This window comes from Ctenopharyngodon idella, chromosome 4 (genome assembly GCF_019924925.1).
Source record: "Ctenopharyngodon idella isolate HZGC_01 chromosome 4, HZGC01, whole genome shotgun sequence".
Lineage (NCBI taxonomy): Eukaryota > Metazoa > Chordata > Actinopteri > Cypriniformes > Xenocyprididae > Ctenopharyngodon > Ctenopharyngodon idella.
Genome location: NC_067223.1, coordinates 9972297 through 9992148, shown reverse-complemented (window position 1 = coordinate 9992148; position 19852 = coordinate 9972297). Strand labels below are relative to the sequence as shown.

The 19852-nt window shown below is 39.8% G+C and overlaps 2 protein-coding genes across 2 annotated transcripts in view; both read right to left on the bottom strand.

Moving 5' to 3' along the window:
• Positions 1-7338: 7338 nt before the first annotated feature.
• LOC127510405 (scavenger receptor cysteine-rich type 1 protein M130-like) lies at positions 7339-19709 on the bottom strand. The gene is made up of 5 exons (XM_051889902.1): positions 19595-19709; positions 19030-19326; positions 18832-18909; positions 18408-18722; positions 7339-7760 (listed from the first exon to the last, which is right to left on the bottom strand). The coding sequence occupies exons 2-5, from the start codon at positions 19283-19285 to the stop codon at positions 7492-7494; spliced, it is 918 nt and encodes a 305-aa protein (XP_051745862.1). The 5' UTR covers positions 19286-19326; positions 19595-19709; the 3' UTR covers positions 7339-7491.
• The window catches only part of LOC127510412 (uncharacterized), a 22106-nt gene continuing 16230 nt past the window's right edge, over positions 13977-19852 (bottom strand). Inside the window, exons 1-6 of the mRNA XM_051889914.1 lie at positions 18109-18372; positions 17915-18010; positions 17662-17721; positions 15371-15421; positions 15200-15262; positions 13977-15014 (exon numbers count right to left, since the gene is read on the bottom strand). Of these exons, the coding sequence (XP_051745874.1) occupies positions 14965-15014; positions 15200-15262; positions 15371-15421; positions 17662-17721; positions 17915-18010; positions 18109-18118 (330 nt within the window). The 5' untranslated portion in view covers positions 18119-18372 and the 3' untranslated portion in view covers positions 13977-14964. Of the gene's footprint in view, positions 15015-15199; positions 15263-15370; positions 15422-17661; positions 17722-17914; positions 18011-18108 lie in introns of the transcript that reaches the window.

The window sequence follows — 19852 nt, the reverse complement described above, 5'->3', positions numbered from 1 at the left end:
CATCTCCAAAACTGCAGCTCTTGTTGGGTGTTCCCGGTCTGCAGTGGTCAGTATCTATCAAAAGCGGTCCAAGGAAGGAACCGTGGTGAACCGGCGACAAGGGTCATTGGTGCAGTGAAAGGCTGGCCCGTGTGGCTCAAATTGCTCAAGAAGTTAATGCTGGTTCTGATAGAAAGGTGTCAGAATACACAGTGCATCACAGTTTGTTGCATATGGGGCTGCATAGCCGCACAGACCAGTCAGGGTGCCCATGCTGACCCCTGTCCACTGCCGAAAGCACCAACTGTGGGAATGTGAGCAAAAGAACTGGACCACAGAGCAATAGAGCAATGGAAGAAGGTGGCCTGGTCTGATGAATCACGTTTTCTTTTACATCACGTGGATGGCCGGGTGCGTGTGCATCACTTACCTGGGGAACACCTGGCACCAGTATGCACTATGGGAAGAAGGCAAGCCGGCGGAGGCAGTGTGATGCTTTGGGCAATGTTCTGCTGGGAAACGACTGGCATCCATGTGGATTTTACTTTGACAGGTACCACCTACCTAAGCATTGCTGCAGACCATGTATACCCTTTCATGATAACAGTATTCCCTGGTGGCTCCGGCCTCTTTCAGCAGGATAATGCGCCCTGCCACAAAGCAAAAATGGTTCATGAATGGTTTGAGGAGCACAACAACGAAACCTCCAAATTCCCCAGATCTCAATCCAATCGAGCATCTGTGAGATGTACTAAACAAACAAGCCTGATCCATGGAGGCCCCATCTCAAAACTTACAGGACTTAAAGGATCTGCTGCGAACATCCTGGTGTCAGATAGCACAGCACACCTTCAGGGGTCTAGTTGAGACCATACCTCGACAGGTCAGGGCTGTTTTGGCAGCAAAACGGGGACCAACACAATATTAAGAAGGTGGTCATAATGTTACACCTGATCTGTGTACATACATACATAAGTAAAATTTATATCTTCAGCCTTTATTCAAATATTATTAAAAATTTGTTATAGTTGTGATTGGAGTCAATTGTTTTATTTATGATAATGTAATAACATGGTGAATTGTGCACACAACATTTTTGGCCAGGCTGTCATACAAATAAATTATGTGCATCATATGCACATATTCCATTTTCCATCTGTAGTTTGCCCTTTTTTTTTTTTTTTTTGCCAAATAATTTTGTCAGATATACCTTAACAAAGTTTAGTGTCTTGTTCTTCCCAATATTTTGATGGTTTAAACTTGTAGGGCCACTTGTAGCAGTTTTTTTTTTTTTCAATTAATAAAGCTACTAACTCTTTTTTCAAGTGTCATTTTTCACTACACGTTTTAGTGACTGCTCAGAGAATCTATCACTGTTCTCAATGAACATTCTGCAGTTTGTTGTAAACAACTTAATCCATTACTGTCCTTATTTCTTGAAACTCTGGCAGGAGCTCTCGCACAAATAAAATGCAGCGCCTACTTTCGAAGCTACTGACAGAGGTGCCGGAGGTGGATGTGTATTGATATGAGGAACCAGAAATAGACATTTTGCCCCGTGGATCAGAGTGCAGAAATCATCTTTCATTAGAGCTCTCTTAGCTGATATCCTTTGACACGCACACATACAAACTCATGAATAAACAAGATGGGTTCATTTGTGTGTGTGCATGGAGGGGAAAAACAGTTCAAATAGGGATGCAGTGCAAACAAAGGGCATGATTAAATAATGGAATCATCATCTAGCTTTTTGAAAATGATTGACACGTTAAAAAACAAATTTGGCACATTTCGGATCAACACCTTGTTCAGATCTTAAATAGTTTGTGTAGATGGGGGCAATGGGTTTAAAGCTGAAGCGTCAATTTTTAAAATATTGAAATATTCAATATTTTCTCTTATCCCTGCATAATATGCAAAGACAACAATAAGTAGCCATTTGTAGGTTAATTTCGCTGCAAAAAAGTGTAAACACTTTGGCTCAGTCTTTGAGCATCCCAACTAGCCATTATTTTTTAATTACGTTTAGTGAGACTTGAGGCACAAATGACACACTTCAGCTTTAGGTTCTAGTAAAGCAGGTACATTTTTCAAGACACATCTTCAAATAGCATGTGCCCTATCCAGTCAACTCAATGCTATGAAGTGGTCTGGGATTAGTGAAGGCATCCACCACATGTGTTATGACAGCATCCTTATCACTTACAGAGCTCTAGCTCTAATTCCTCAGAATTATACATTTGACTTTGACTCGCAATCACTTTACGTCAGCAGCACTAAACCCGCTTTTTAATCCGAACACGTCACTTTCGGTCGGTCAGCATGGTCTTGGATTTAAGCATGGTTGCCTATTCCCATTACTGAGTCTAATCTGAGAATGCTATGTCGTAAATCGCTAGCAAGAAGAAAGAAACGTGATGGTGAATTTTAATGATGACATTCATTATGTGATCAATGAAGAGTAAGCCAAAGCCATCATGGTGAATACAGCCCCATGTTTTTCTCCTGCTGTCTGTACACACTGTCCTGCTCTCCGAAGCACATAAATGGGCTATTTGTAATACTAAAAGGCCATGTTTCCTCCTTCATTTTTAAATCAACTATTCTTCATTTTAGACTATACCTATTAATGGTGAGGGTATACTGGATGGATGGATGGATGGATGGATGGACAGATTCTAATGAACGTACTTTGTATGTACTAAGTAAAAGTTTAAAAAAAAAAAAAAAAAAAACAGCTGATTATTAAATATTACAATCCCTTTCTTCTGTATGAATTACCCAGTGGCACTCAAGCTCTGTCCATAGAAAATGGTATTTCTATGAATGAGTATTTGGACGCCCACTCCACACATCATGAGTCATTGACTGAGACTTGTGTTCTCAGAGTCAGTGTGGGAGCCGCCAACTGTGCACAGTTAGATCATTCCTTTGCCAAACATAACCTAAGTTGACTCTCACAGACACCAAAACACACACACCATTACACAGCTGTAACAGAATTTAAACAAGCTAACATCGATGCTGTGGATGCAGAGGTAAAATAGCATTTGCTCTTAATTAATCTTAATATTTGGCAGTTTAATACTCTGGATAAAGCCAGTTTTTGATTCCATATATCCTTATATTCATGTGTCCCATTGAAACACAGCTACAGGCCATCACTTTATATGCTCTTCAAGCTCCTAATTTTGTTCTGATCTCATCTGAGCAAAAAAAAAAAGGAGGTGACTCTGGTAGTATTATTTAGAAAATTTCTTTAATACACTCTAAAGTGAGACTGCTCACCATCTGGCACATAATCATCGGGCTTTTAACAGCAGGCAAAACATCTGCGGTCAGAGTTTGATGTCCATTATGGGAAAGCAAATCTCTACTATTGGCTTGTGTGGTGACAGGCTGGAAATTTGAGAATAAGGATCATCAAGGGGGAGGCAGATTGATGCCCTCATGGTCAGGCTAAAGCTGTTTGATACCGTCGGCTAGACACAGGTCCCATCTCAATTTGGTGAGCAGCGGCGATAAGCCTGCCAGTGGCGTGTGCTGAGCCTGTCCATCCATTGGTGCCAATAGAATGATAAAGCCAGTGTGAGCTGGAAGGTTAGAGGCATATCTTACCTTCATAGTAAATTTTTGTATGATAGCAAGGTGCAGAAAGACCTTACAAAATAAGGCAGCAGAAGAAATGCAACTACCTTCATACATCCATCCATTAATTACACGCTGGGAAGTTTAAGGGAATGTTTAAGCCGCAGGGTGTAAAGATAGTTTTGGAGTTGCTTATTGTGGATTTGGCCTCCTGCAGTCTCTATGGAAACCCCCGTCTGCTTCTGCAGTCTCTGTAAGAATTGAATAGGTATACCTGCGTTCCCACGGTGACCAGACGGCAGATAAAGCTGGTGTCAGTCACAGCTGTTCTTTGAGAACACATCCTTTATTGCCGGAGCGCATTCATGATTTAATTGCTTGTGAGTAACACTTCACATTACAACATCATCCAGCTGAACTGCAGTGAATAGACCATTGATTAATATGAGCACAATATCTGTATTGTGGAGCAAAGCTTTGAATCTTTTCTAATCTCTGGTCTGTTGACCATAGCAGAGCAGTGTGACCTAACATGGCCATAGTTCTGACTTTCTTTGGCTGTTTTAAGGGACAGCAATCGGAGGAATGTATAATTCAACATTAATTTTGTTGTTAGTTTTGTTTGTTTTTTTACTTACACAGCATGATAAAGGAAGGATGGACAGAGAGACAGAGATCTAGACATCAATCACACGTATTTTAGTAGTTTTGATCTGTTCAGTCAGTCATATGTTTCCACCTTGTGATCAAAGTGTGAATTGCAGCTGAAATTGTGCGTGCTGTAACTTCATCTATCCTGAGTCAGGGCGCCCCTAAGTCACTTTTAAGCATATAATTAATACCTACAGGTTTTGGGGGGAGCAAATTTAGTATTAGTTATTAATAGAACATAAGTGCAATAGTGTGATAATGACTTATTTTAGAACGACAGGCAACTAAACGCTGCAGTTGGTTTGAACAGCTTGAAACTGAAATCATAGTAAAGCATCAAGCATCAAATCTGCTTTAACAAACCATAGACAGTACTAATGACTTAAAATAAATAAATAAGAAGTTCTCAAACCTGTAAGATCCTTACTGTATATTCATATCTGGAAAATTTTCCTTCGGAGACGATACTTGCGCTGAAACAGAGCAACAAAGGCAATTATAACAATAGCGTTCACAACTCTAGTCCCAAAACACAAACGTAATTTAGCATGGTAAACAAACTCTCAAACTTTAGTCTAGGTAAATTCTCCCATCTTTCTTGTTTACTCTTTAATTTAAAAAAAAAAAAAAAAAAGTAAAACACTAACACACTTTTTAAGTTATGACTGGGTTACTAATGAAACTGTCAGAAGAGTAATTACTTAATTGATGAGTTATATCAGAGTGGTCACAGTCATATAATGAGGTCATTTTGCCTCATTAACGCTTAAAATTGTTTGTGTTTAGACAGAATATAACTTACATTTTCTTGTAATGAGCATACATGTAATAATTCGTACGAATATTTTTATTTTGTGAAACAGCTACTGCTTTCCGTCGTCCCAGTCTGCAAACTTAACTCAGCCAATCAAATACGCCACATCACATGCGTACCAGCAATTAAAGGGACCGCAATCATTTTCATCAAAACAATACACTTGTTAAAATTGAAAAAAATTCTATTTGAGAGTTTGCTGCATCTATGTTGCTAGTATGTTATTTCTTAATTCAGCCTCAGGGTTTTTCTCCCCTGCAAATGCTAGATGCTCCGTACCCTATTCATCGTATTTTGTGAAACTTGCAGGGAAATATGTTATCATCATTTTATGAAAAATGATCATGGAAACTCAATCATGTACACAAAAAATGTTTTTTAATCAATTATCATTACATTTAAAATAATACAAATGGGGGAATATATTTAGTATACATTAAGCACTGCAATACCGTTGTATTTCCAGAAGATGGCAGTAAAGAAAAAGATGATAAGCATGCTCTTTATTTGGGGTCGCACTTTCTTAAGGAAATTATGCATAGACCTTAACACACGTGTAGATGTGTATATACTGTAATTAGCCCACTTTACCATTTACTTCACTGAAATTAATTGCAAAGGACAGAAGTTGTATTATTAATTACACAGACTATACTCGATTTTTTGTCAGTTGGGGCACTATATGCACAACCAAATACTGTTATTAAATGAAATAAACCATTTTAATTATGGCAGTTAATTAGAATGTATTGGATGTGACATAGCTATTTATGCCACATCAAGCTAAATATATTCTCTGGTAAGTTGTTTACTTTTGGTTCGTCTGATTGGTCACTTATTTCCACGACAACTGCAGAGTGGACACTCGTCCAGCACCATGGACAGCGACTGGTACAATTCAGCACCTGTGGAAAGCGGGCTTCCGGGAGGAAGCCACCGAACCCCTCGCCATTGGTGCTCAAAATACGACAGAATTATTAAAATAATATCTGATAAACTTTATTAAAGTAATGAGACATGAAATAAGAACAAAGAGACAAGGAGTCTTCTACATTTCTCCTGGTTGTATGAAAAGGTTTAGGAAAAGGCAATTTTACAAGAAAATAAAAATTAAAAAGAATATAAAACATGTTGATTATATATTACCTGATATAAAAAGTACCAGGAAACAAATAATAATAAAATTATTATAAGAAGAAACAGTAGAAGCAGTAATTGTAGGCAGTTCACACACTCGTTTCCTGTTCATTTGGCTCCTCTTCCCCATGTTCTGTTCATTTAAAAAAAAAAGAAAGAAAAAGAAAATTAATCTCTGTAATTTTTGAAATATCACCAGAATTTATAGTCTAGACATGCACCAGCTGGTTACTACTTGAGCTGACAGTAAATAAAAAATAAGTACGATAGTGTACAAATTATTTGTTTAGATGAAACTGGTTGCCAGAGGTGAACATAATAAGACACGTCTGATTGAAACCCCCTCAGACTCCCTTACAGCTCCAACATTTCATTCACAAGATATGTACATAGATGTACAGCAGATGCATATTATGTAAATATATGTCATGCCAAAACAAACAGTAAAAAATTAAACTGTAAAAATCACCTTCTCTCATGGTTGTGGCGTCATCATAGGTCTCATTCGTTCGATCTGTGTCAAAATACAGAGATAACATCACTGTCTCTAAACAAGCACTAAGTGATATCTGCTAACATATTTATTTATGTTGAAGTAATAATTTTAGTATGGAAAATTCTCACAATCGTGTATATCAGTGATCGACATCATGCTCCTCTGGATCCTCTTTATCCATTTTGTCTGCATCAATGAAAATAAAGCATACAAATAAAGCATACACTCTAGAAAAGTCAGTTAAAACAGGGCACAATGTATTGTGTTAATAAAAAGGAATTTTCTGTAAAAATAACAGATAATTTCCTGGCAGAAAATTACCAGCACCTTTTCAATTTTTTTTTTCTTGCAGCGTAGAACCAGTATAACAACCAAAATGTTGTTAAATGATGAACTGCATTAATAAATGAGTTCAGAAATGCTGACATGGATGTCTACCCTTCGTCAAACCTCCCCTCACACTAACACCTGTGTGCTCTCTCACTGACTGCAGTACAAACACAGCGCTGTGGTTTTCACTGCTGAATTCTGTGGTTAAAAGCAGGAAGCCTAACATTTCTTCACTTTAACTGTCAAAAAGACCTGTAGAAGCATTAAACATGTCAGCATGGTAAAATAAAATAAAATTAACAAATACTTTCATCACTTGGACTATTCACACCTGCAGTATAAAATGTTTTGTCATTATTATTAATCATTTCAGCAGCCTCACCCCTCTGAGTGAAGAGACGTTGTCGATTAGTGGGCCTGTAATGGATCTCCTCATAAACAGCCTCAGTCTTCTTAGAGAGAGCTGTGAGTGTAGACAGACAAACCTGCTGTCAGTTCACAACACATGACTGATCACACACTGAATAAGACACAATATGACAGTCTCTGGATCTCTCCTACCTCTCCTCATCACTCTGTTCTGCTGAATCAGTATAAGCAGTGGCACTAAGAGCAGTAAGAGCACAACTCCCAGTACAATCACAAGCACAGAGAGAGACGCTGCTGGAGGAGTTTGTGGACGAGAGACTGATGTTGAGCTCACTGTCTGAGAAACTGGAGGAGAAGATGATGTTGTTGTGGCAGGAGTAGTGGACACTGACAAATCTGTCAAATCGTTCAAAACAGACACAGACACATTCAAAATGATACAAATGATTGATTTAAATATACAAAAATGATTATAATGATGTAAAATGACTAAAATAGGTCAGTGTTTCCAGTGACCTGCACAGGTGAGTCCAGCGTGCTTTTTTTTGGAGCAGTCAGTGTGGTTCTTCAGGGAGAGAGGACAGTCCCACAGGTGAATCTCATTCCCTCTGCACTCGACTCTGTTCAGCCACACAACACCTTCACCAGCACCAAAGGTTGAATTCCCATCAGCCCTCAGTGCTGCTCCACAACCCAGCTGCCTGCAGACCACCTGAGCATCGCTAATGTCCCACAGATCATCACAGACTGAGCCCCACACAGCGTTATGATACACCTCCAGCCTCCCAGAGCAGCGGCCCTCCCCTCCTCTCAGTCTGAGAGGAACATGCTCTAAAATGTACACATCATACATGTGGAGACTCATCAGTTATCTCTTAGATAGATAAAAAGCAATTAGGCATTCATATACTATTGCTCTCATTAATAGAACATAACATACTCACTTGAACACTGTCTCTGGTGAGGAGATGCTGAACATGTAAGAAGACTCTGTAGCAACTCAGTACTCGGTTTCTCTGTGATTACAATATGTGAAACTCAACAAACCTTCAATTTAGATGAAATTTAGATGGAAACTAAACTTATGAAAACTTAAACAACTGTAACAATGTATGAATGTATGAAAAAAAAAAAAAAAATCAAGAAATTTAATCAAAGTCTTACCAAAGCAAGTGATTTTGGCCACCTCATTATCATAACAGTTGTTCTGTCCCCAGGGTAAAGATGGACACTGCCACAATGTTTTGTCATGTTTTCGACATTTAAGATGATCTAACCAGTTAGGAGCAGATCTCAGGCCCACTGAATTACTGGGTTCACTGCCAGATCTTCCACAGTTCAGCTCTTGACAGATCAGAATCGCTGTGTCTCTGTCCATCTGGTTCCAGCACACATTACCCCAGGATCCATTGTAGAAAACCTCCACATTCCCTTCACAGCCCTCAGTTAACCTGATCTCTTTAAACTCTAGATAAAAGATGTTAAATTCAATTCAGTTATTTTTATTTCCCTTTTGAATGGGAACTTCCACTGCGTCCAAAGACACTTTGGGGAATGCCCTTGGCATGACAATGTCTGAAGTACGTGTAAAAGCATGACAATGACATTGGCCTGCGACAGCCTGTGACGTCACTCTAGTGTGACTGAGTTAAAAAGGGCACTTAGAGTACACATCACCAGCTGGATGATACACACGATATGTGCATTAATTGTCTCAGAGCAGATCATGCGCATTCTGTTCTTGAGGGAGCAGAATGCACAGATTGCGAGGGCTTTTCTATGGAAAAGCTCAGTTTGCACCTGTCCCTTTTCTCAAGGGAATTAGAACAGGCGTCTGTGCCGTGTGGCTGCGCAAGGGCCTGTCCCCTGAAGCTGTAACTGAGCTGCGCTGCACCACAGATCTTGCTCTCCAGGACACCAAACAAAAAGTTGCCACTATTGGTTGTGCAATGGCAGCAATGGTGGCCATGGAGAGGCATCTGTGGATCAATCTGGCCGACATCGGGGAGAAAGAGAAACACGTCTTGCCGCCTAAATTATTCGGCACATCAGTCGGGGTGGTGGTCGATAAATTCAGAGAGACGAGGGCATGGTCTGCAGCTTAAATTAATACCGCGCCGTCCCAGGTCTGCGCCTAAATCTTTGGAGGACCTTGGGCCGTCTGTGTCTGCAGACTATAGGCAGCCCCAGAGGCAGAGTGTCACCACTCGGGCTTCGCCTCCTCCTGCGGGCAGGAGAAGGACGCAGAAGAGGCAGGACATGAGGAAGGCTAAGAAAGATTTGAGGGAAGTCATTGAGGGAAGTCATCCCACGCTAGAGGAAAATAATATCTCCCTTTTCCCTCCTGTCCTTCTCTGCCCTTCCTCTCTCACCTCCCCCTCCGAGGTTTTTCCATGCTTCACCTCGGGCCCTGAACTGAACCTATGATGTTTTAGCGGGTTCACGTAGGCTTACTCGTCCTGCTATACTGACAGTTCAGTGGGAGCCTGTTTGTGGTTGTGTGGGAAGTAATTTTTTTAGACAGCACATCAAGTGTATTGGCTCTCTGTTGGCCACTGTGATGCTGTGACACTTGAGCTGTAGCTAGAACCGTGTTCGGCCCCCTTTAGGCCGCCTTGATTAACGTTCTTAGATTCATTTTTTTTTGGTTGGCCTCCTCTTGTTATAGAGAGTCAATCTGTTGAGGCCTCCATTCATTTAACGTCGGTTAGACAGGGACGTCACATGTTCGGCCCTTTTTAAGGCTGCCGTATGTGTTGGGCCTCCTCTCCTTTAGAGAGTTGTTCTGCTGAGGCCTCTGTTCACCTAAGCTCTGCCTAGACAGTGATATTGAATGTTCGGCCCTATCTAGGCCACCTTGATGGATTGTTTTCTAGGTTTATTGTAGGGAGCTCCTATTAGATAGTGATATCAAGTGCATGGCTTTCTGTGAGGCCGCCTTGATAAACTCTCTTTTAAGTCAAGTTGATTGATCCTCTTGCTTAAGAGAGTCATTCTGCTGAGACCCTCACCCAGTTGAGCGCTAGTTAGACTTCAGGTGTTAAACGTCATCACCGCCTAGATAAATTGTTTTTTGGATTGAGCACAGTTAAGCCCTCTCGTCTTTTAAGAGTCGTTCTGCTGAGGTCTCCGCTCACATGAGCTCCAACTGGACAATGACATCATGTGTCTTGGTAAACTGTCTTTGATTAGACCCACCCCATGCCCTATTTTAATTTGATGAACTGCTTCTACATATTGAGCTTGTTTGGCCTCCACTCATTTTAGAGAGTTGTTTTGCTAAGGCCTCCGCTCACCTGAGCTCCAAATGGACAGTGATATCAGGTATTGGCCCTCTCTGAGGCCGTCTTGGTAAACTGTCTTTGATTAGACCTGCCTCGGGTCCTATTTTAATTTGGCTCAGAGATGTTGACTTCAGGTCAGGCAGAGTTGGGCATGACTTTTCAGCTCTACTGGGGTCCTCAGGGGTTGAATCTTATCCCCCTAGTAACCCCCTTGTTTCTTCTTGCCTGTATTCCCTTTAAGGTGATGCCAGTAAATGAAACTAGTGTTAATGGACCTGAGCTCTGCCTTTGGGGCAAGCGCTGCTCGCTCGGCCTGACTAGGTGTCTCCTTACATAGGGCATGAGCTTAGGTTGTGGCCTTAGGGAATAATGTCACTGACAGCTTCATGTATGACCTGAGTGAGGGACTGGTCTCTGGCATCTAAGTCCGTTGAGCCTTCATTGTGCTTGTCATAGCCATCTGGCAGTTATTCTCCCAGTATGGCGGAGTGGGTACTTATTCCCCAAAGTGTCGTCGGATGCAGTGCGAGTTCTCATTCAAAAGGGAACATCTCAGGTTACGCATGTAACCATGGTTTCCTCTCTGCCATTCTCAGGATATGCCTGGTCAGATACTCCTTCAGACAAAAGTGCTGGTGACGTGTACTCTAGGTGCCGTTTTGTACTTATGGCTGCACTAGAGTGAGGCCACTGGCTTTCACAGGCCAATGTCATTGTCACGTTTTTGCACATACTACAGACATCGTCATGCTGAGGTCATTCCCCAAAGTGTCTTTGGACGCAGTGTCTTGTTCCCCTTCTCAGGGAACCAAGGTTACATGCGTAACCTGAGACGTTTTGTAAATTAAATAAAAAAAATGATTTGATTCCAAATACTACATTAATAATACTTTCTCATTATATATTGAAAGTACCAGCTGCTGGTCAATTATTTTCAATGATTCCTAAAATGTGTGAGACTTTACCTGAGCACACGACTCCTACATCCTCCTTGTGTTGACAGTCATGTTTTCCCAAGCCTGGAGAAGAGCAGCTCCACAGTGATGTCTCATTCCCCTCACACTCCACCTCATCCAGCCATATGGGTCCAGAACCAGGACCAAACCAGGCTGGTACCTGCTGGTTACTGAGGGCCACTCCACACTGCAGCTGTCTGCACACCACATGGGCATCTTTAATATCCCAGGAGTCATCACACACTGTCCCCCATGAGCCGCTGTGAAAAACCTCCAGCCTCCCTGCACAGTCTCCCCCAGAACCCACCAGCCTGATGGACCCACGACCTGATATTTAGAGAGAGAAAAACACATTAGTGATCACTAACAACTGAAGAATCTGCTTGTGTTGTTCTTCTCACCAAGGCAGGTGATTGACAGCTGTTGTGTGGAGCTGCAGTTGAGAGTTTGTGGAGAGCTGCAGTTCCCCAGATGAGCTTCACTCCCAGAGCACTGGAAGCCCGTCACACACTCATGACTGCGTTCAGGACTGGATGAAGAGGAGCCGGAGAAGTTCAGCACAGAGCCACAGCCCAGCTGTCTGCAGACCACAGAGGATTCAGTGAGACTCCAGGAGTCCAGCAGAACTCTCCTCCAGACCTGATGGATGGAAACTTCCACCTCCCCCTCACACTGTCTCTCTCCAGACAACCGCACCAGACCATCATGAACAGCCAGAGAGGAATCTAAAGTTGTGACAGATGTGACACTTTATTAAGATATTTCTAGATAATTTATAACATTTTTTAAAATAAAATCTCCTCACTAGAGCAGATGACTCCAACATCTCGTCTATGAGAACATTCAGCTCGACTCCATGAAGAGATGGAACATTCTGAGAGTTTTGTTTCATTCCCGTCACAATCAAACACATCAGCCCAGATTTCACCACTTCCCTCTCCAAACCAGTCTGATCTCACAACAGACACAGCAATCCCACAATTCAGCTGTCTACAGAGGACACTGGCAGCTCTCATATCCCAGCATGCATCGCACACTGTGCCCCACTCATTGAGGAACCGAAGCTCTACTCTTCCTGAACAAGAGTCTGAGCTGTTTACCAGTCTGAGATCAGTGTAACCTGGTTATTGAAACAAAACAAAAGTTTAAGGACACCTAATTATGTGTGCAATATATGTAAAGAGAGGTCAAATATTACTTAACCAGAGCATATTACTCCTACAGCATTGTCATGGGAACAGCGTGCATTTGAAGATGTGGACGTAGGACAGAATACAAAGTGTGATTCATTTCCTCTGCACTGAATCTCTTGTGTCCACATCTGAGCGTCTCCTTTGCCAAAAGCATCTTCTCCCAGCACCTGTACAGGAGCCCCACAGTCCAGCTCTCTACACACAACCTCTGCATCCTTCTGGTCAAAGTCAACGTCGCACACTGAAAACCGTGTCTTTATTTGAAGTATCTCTAATCTCCCAGCGCAAAGATGAGATCCATTAATGAGTCTGGGGAGGCGATCTGTGTGTTTACATTATATAAATAAACAGCATTATAACCATTTCATTATTAAGATAATGACATCAATTCCACTCTGATTTGCTTACAAAACATTTAAGAAGATTGGTCAGGCTTACCTGAGCAAATGACTCCAGCATCTTCATCATGACCACAGTTATTTTCACCCCATTGTTTTAATTTACACTTCTCCAATGTAGACTCTGATCCAGTACACTTCACTTCATCCATCCATATTGGTCCTGATCCTTGTCCAAAGTGAGCATGACCAACTGCACGTAATGCTTTATCACAGTTCATCTCTCTACACACCACTGCAGCATCATTCATATCCCAGCCATCATCACACACTGTTCCCCACTGACCTCTATGAAGAACCTCCACTCTACCAGCACAAGGACTTTTATCACCAACCAACCTCACATTGCCTGCACACAAGAGTTGTTTATTTATGAAAGTTCATACATTTATAGTCCTGTGGTGTGAAAAATTACTTTTGCATTTTACTCAACTAATATAAAGTAATTAAAACTGCATGTAGAATATTATAACACATCAAACTACAAAACCATTTAATGCAATTACAAAAAAGAAAAAAGAATCAGTGAGAATCTAAACGATGGCTTCTAGAAGAAATGTTTTATTTAAATAAATAAATAAATACCAGTAAGGGAATATAAACAATGAAACTTAAGAATAAAGAATAAAGAATATTCTTATGTTAAATATTAAAGTACTTTTATTTAATATGTTGAAAGGAACTGTCTGGCCCTTTAACTGAAGGTAAAATTACCTGCACTGGTGAGTGTGACGACTGTGGACATCAGTAGAATTGTCAGACAGTTCTTCATCTCCCTCTGCTCTGCACTTCAGTACAAACTTTTCATCAACTCTCTTAGCAGTTCTGAAGAAAAAAAAAAGAGACTCTTGTCTGCTCTGGTGGGAAAGATAAAGGTAGAGAAAGGGGAGGGGCTTCTGATGACCGCCAATCACACTCAAGAGTTAAACTTCAAGAGAAGCTACAACGACAAATCATCCAAGGCATTTTCAGTTTTCTCCATATATATCAAGAGAACGCCACTGTTGATGAAAAGGACTCCTCCTCTACCTTACAGAGACACTTTACTGAGGAGACACGCACATGGTAAAGTGCTGACAAAGTCACCCAGCTGTCATGAGAGAATGTGGGAAACACTTCAGTGTACATACAGCACTAAAGTCTGACACCTGCAGAGAAGAGATACAAGCACTGATAACTAACTGCTAACGAAAAACACTGATAAGACAGAGACGTATCAAAGTACTATTCCAGAAAAACAACATATTTCATAGAAATTTATTCAATTTTGCATTTTGTTTGCAAAAAAAAAAAAAGTGCTTTAACAATCCACAATTTCAGAATAAAGATAATAATAATAACAATGACATAATATGCAGAGTCAGTGGGACTTTAATTGCAAAACAGAAAACATTAAAATCAATGTTAAACAATCAAAAATCAAAACAACAATCAAATTGTACACAAATATAAAACTGGAGCAGTGGAAGTTAAAACATCTAAAAGTATAACTTATACAAATGTTTCAATGCAATGTGATCACAAATACAACACAATTTGTAAAAACCTCTGGAAAGAGAAATTTAAACTTTTTGAAAAAGCCATGAAAGCAAAACATTTTTTCCTGTCAACCACGGATTAAATGTGATTGATTTAGTAGATTTCAATACAATATGTTACATAAAAGATTGGTGGACAGCACTTAAAACTTGTATTGCATCTAAGACACTTAAACTCTGCAAACCACTTAAATGCTTTAAAAGGATTTAAGGCAGTGGGTGTGGTTTGAGTTATACAGTCCCTCCCTGTTTCCCTGGCTCCTCCCCCACATCATCATAGTCTGTTATTAGAAAACAAAAGCAAATTAATTTATCAATATATGCTTTAAAAATTATTATTAATGAACACATCAATAATGGGAGTCAAACTAAATGAGCTATCATGATCACAGAAATCAATATTATAAAGCGAATATAAAAACTAAACGTAAATTCAGTGTAAGGTAAAAAGGTGTCAGTAACATACCAATCAAGTCACTCATATACTCCCTGACACTCTTCACATCATCATAATCCTCCTGAACACCGTCTAAAATAAATGTTTCAGTTATTAATTACATGAGTTTACAGGCCACTATAATTTGAAGATGAACAAACAAACAAACAAACAAATAAATTTGTAATTTGAAACCCACACCTGCTTTATCATTGGAGAATTGTTGTACAATGATGACATCATCATAGTTTCCTGGTAAGTCGAAATAGACAAATAGGCAAAATAATGAAAAAAATAAATGTATCTATTAAATGTACAAAATTTGGGATTTTGAAATACATGTATATGCATATGTATAATTAAAGTGCATATAAATCTATATTGTTAAACCTGTAGAAATGATTATAAGAAATAAACCTGTATCACGAGGTCTCAGTCCAACAGTGATTACTAGGGATGGGTAAAAAATATCGATTTCTCGATTTTAATCGATTCTCATTTTTACGAACTGATATATATTCTTAAATCCCAAGAATCGATTAGTCTAGTCTGTTTTGAGTTGATGAATGAATAGAACATTGTAGCACTCTTCCCATTTAATAAATGGCAATGAGCTTTGTGCTTTGCTACTTCTGATATGAAACAAAGTCTCAGATTTCAAATTCTGTCTATTTTATTACGAAATTCAAAAAATAACCGTTTTGGCGCTATTTGATGTGGCGTGACAGATGGCTGTAGCCTCAGATCAAGGCGGCAACGCGAAGCGCGCGTGAACTGATCATCTCCTCCGCTTTAATACCAGTTACAGCGCGAAACAAACATGAATGAACACCCAAAGGTATGTTCAAAGATACAGTACAACTTACCGAAAACCGTATCTTGTCTCATGGAATAGCTCAATCAGTGTTTCAAACGCGAAAGACGTCAATAAAACAGCTTGTAAACATGTCACGTAACGTCACATTTACCTCAGAAACCATATTCAGTGACCATAAACTCACTAGTCAGCTATAAAAATGAACTCTAGAGAATAGCATTTTGCTAAATATGCACCATATTACACATTCGTTATAATTTATAATGTTCTTCACTATTTAATGCATGTTTGAATAAATCCGTCAAGTTTTTGTAACAGCCACCATTTAAATAATGTATTTCAAAAAACGAATTGGAGTAGAAATATAATTACATAATTGTAAAGTTAGTATTTTAACTTTATTATTATAAAAACTTCCTTAACTTCCACTAATTTAAGTGTTTGTATACAAAACAGTTAATTTTAACCTTCAATATTATAGTAATGTAGAACTGGTTCCCATGTATTGTTTACAGCATTAGTTGAGAGATTTTTTTTTCCTTGAGAAAATTTGCCATGTACTGTTCCTTATATATCCAAAATAATCGATATTGAATTGAATCGAATTGAATCGAAATCAAATCGAATTGCAAGCTTGTGAATCGAAATCGAATCAAATTTTAAAATTTGTGTCAATACCCAGCCCTAGTGATTATATCATCATAATTCTCAGGTGTGACTTTTTGCTCTTCTAAATGAGTTAACAGCAAGGAGAAAATAAACAAAAACTGCTTTTACTACTACTGAGGCCCAATAGATATTTTAATTTAGTGAAATTAGTTAAAGTTAAAAGATTCAATACATCCTTATCTGAATTATTACATGCTGAATGCTTTATATAATTTAAACTCATTTAAAGGGTTAGTTTACTCAAATATTAAAATTCTGTCATTAATTACTCACCGTCATGTCGTTCCAACCCTGTAAGACTTTCGTTCATCTTTGAAGATACACACAAACAAAGATATTTTTGATGAAATCTGAAAGCTTTCTGTCCCTCCATAGACAGCTACACAACTGACAATTTAACGCTTCAAAAAGTTCATAAATAAACTAAACCATATGAATTGAGCGGTTTAGTCTAAATTTTTTGAAGAGACTCGATCGCTTTATATGATGAACAGATTTAATTAAGGTTTTTATTGACATATAAACATTGATCAGCAAACATTAACAAAAGCTCAATCGAATCTGCATGATGCACGAGAACAAACCTCTTCCAGAAGCTCAAACGTGTTGCGTAACACACGGGAATGAAACTCATTGGTTCTTGCACGTCAAGCAAACATGCTTGAGCTTCCGTTTACCACAACTGATGTGTGAGTTGATGAGTGTTTATATATGAATAAAAGCCTAAATTCAATCTGTTCATCATATAAAGCGGTGGTAGTTGCGTATCTGTCTAGGGACAGAAAGCTCTGAAATTTCATCAAAAAGATCTTCATTTGTGTTCTGAAGATGAACGAAAGTCTTACGGGTTTGTAAAAGCATGAGGGTGAGTAATTAATTACAGAATTTTCAGTTTTGGGTGAACTAACCCTTTAAGATAACCTGCTAAGTGAATGTTTTTAATTAATTGAACTTCCATTAATTTTTGTATGTAGCAGATAAGATTGTTATATTTGAGTCCTCTAACCTGAGAGAAGCTCATCAGCATCTTCATACCCAGAATGCTGTTCTTCAGAAAGGACACTTCCTATTATGGAGGAGTAGACTCATCAGACACGTTGAATTACATTGACACACACTGAATCACAACACTCTGTATCATTTAAGATAACACATACAAGTCCTATACATGGATCTATTTGATTTACAATACTCACCACTATGAATAAAGCAATTACCCTTTTGATCTCCACAAATCAGACACTCTGACATTTACTCACCCCTCTGAGTGAAGAGACCCTGTCTGTTAGTGGGTCTGTGATGAATCTCCTCATAAATGCCCTCAGTTGTGCTCCTGTGTCTCCTCTTAGAGAGAGCTGTGAGTGTAGACAGACAAACCTGCTGTCAGTTCACAACACATGACTGATCACACACTGAATAAGACACAATATGACAGTCTCTGGATCTCTCCTACCTCTCCTCATCACTCTGTTCTGCTGAATCAGTATAAGCAGTGGCACTAAGAGCAGTAAGAGCACAACTCCCAGTACAATCACAAGCACAGAGAGAGACGCTGCTGGAGGAGTTTGTGGACGAGAGACTGATGTTGAGCTCACTGTCTGAGAAACTGGAGGAGAAGATGATGTTGTGCCAGGAGTAGTGGACACTGACAAATCTGGCAAACAGACACATTAAAAATCATGCAAATACACAATTATTATTATCACTAAAATTATGTAAAAATGAATAAGATTGTTCAGTGTTTCCAGTGACCTGCACAGGTGAGTCCAGCGTGCTCTTTGTGGGAGCAGTCAGTGTGGTTCTTCAGGGAGAGAGGACAGTCCCACAGGTGAATCTCATTCCCTCTGCACTCGACTCTGTTCAGCCACACAACACCTTCGCCAGCACCAAAGGCTGAATTCCCATCAGCCCTCAGTGCTGCTCCACAACCCAGCTGCCTGCAGACCACCTGAGCATCGCTGATGTCCCACAGATCATCACAGACTGAGCCCCACACAGCGTTATGATACACCTCCAGCCTCCCAGAGCACCGGCCCTCCCCTTCACTCAGTCTGAGAGGAACATGATCTAAATCACACACATCAACCATCACTGACCAGCTTCAGGACACCATGTACAGTAACACAATAACATCACATTTTATAACTATTTAGAACTGAGATAATAATAAACTTACTTGAACACTGTCTCTGGTGAGGAGATGGTGAGGTAAAACATGTCAGATAACTCTGAGGAGACTCAAGAGCCTGATCCTCTGAAATTAAAACATGATAAATTTTATCCACCACGAAGAGAAAAATCATCAAAAGACAATCATATTTAAACAAAACACAACCACTTCAAACTATCTTAAATCAGTTAAATATTATTTTACTTGAGCAGGTGATATTGGCCACTTCATTATCACAGTCATTCTGTCCCCAGGGTGAAGATGGACACTGCCATAGAGTGGAATCATGACGTCGACATTTAAAATAATCGAGCCAATTATGAGACTTTGGTCCTTTTGAATAATTGGGCTCATTGCCAGATCTTCCACAGTTCAGCTCTTGACAGATCAGAGTCACTGTGTCTCTGTCCATCTGGTTCCAGCACACATTACCCCAGGATCCATTGTAGAAAACCTCCATATTCCCTTCACAGCCCTCAGTTAACCTGATCTCTTTAAACTCTAGATGGAAAAGTATATATATTAAAACAATTGGAGTTTAGGTTGTAATCTATCCTCAAATCAATATTTCATGTCCACATATTTATTTGTTTGGTAAATAGCCACAAACTGTACAGTCCGACTGTCATTATTGCAAAGCAAACTCCTTAAGTGTGACACAAGACCCCTCTAATCGTCATCACACTGGAGTTTAATGATTACATAGGATATTTTGTGAAAAACAAATAAATATATCTTTGATAAACATTCACACTAGTGTACTGTTTACCTGAGCACACGACTCCTACATCCTCCTTGTGTTGACAGTCATGTTTTCCCCAGCCTGGAGAAGAGCAGCTCCACAGGGATGTCTCATTCCCCTCACACTCCACCTCATCCAGCCATATGGGTCCAGAACCAGGACCAAACCAGGCTGGTACCTGCTGGTTACTGAGGGCCACTCCACACTGCAGCTGTCTGCACACCACATGGGCATCTTTAATATCCCAGGAGTCATCACACACTGTCCCCCATGAGCCGCTGTGAA

What these genes read in the sequence shown, in the direction of transcription:
- LOC127510405 (XM_051889902.1), bottom strand. Translation starts at nt 19,285, where the DNA reads ATGGAGGTTTTCTACAATGGATCCTGGGGTAATGTGTGCTGGAACCAG. An exon ending in GGCCAATATCACCTGCTCAA is followed by an intron (nt 18,910 to 19,029) that starts GTAAAATAATAT and finishes TTTTAATTTCAG; the next exon opens with AGGATCAGGCTCTTGAGTCT. An exon ending in TCACCAGAGACAGTGTTCAA is followed by an intron (nt 18,723 to 18,831) that starts GTAAGTTTATTA and finishes TGTGTGATTTAG; the next exon opens with ATCATGTTCCTCTCAGACTG.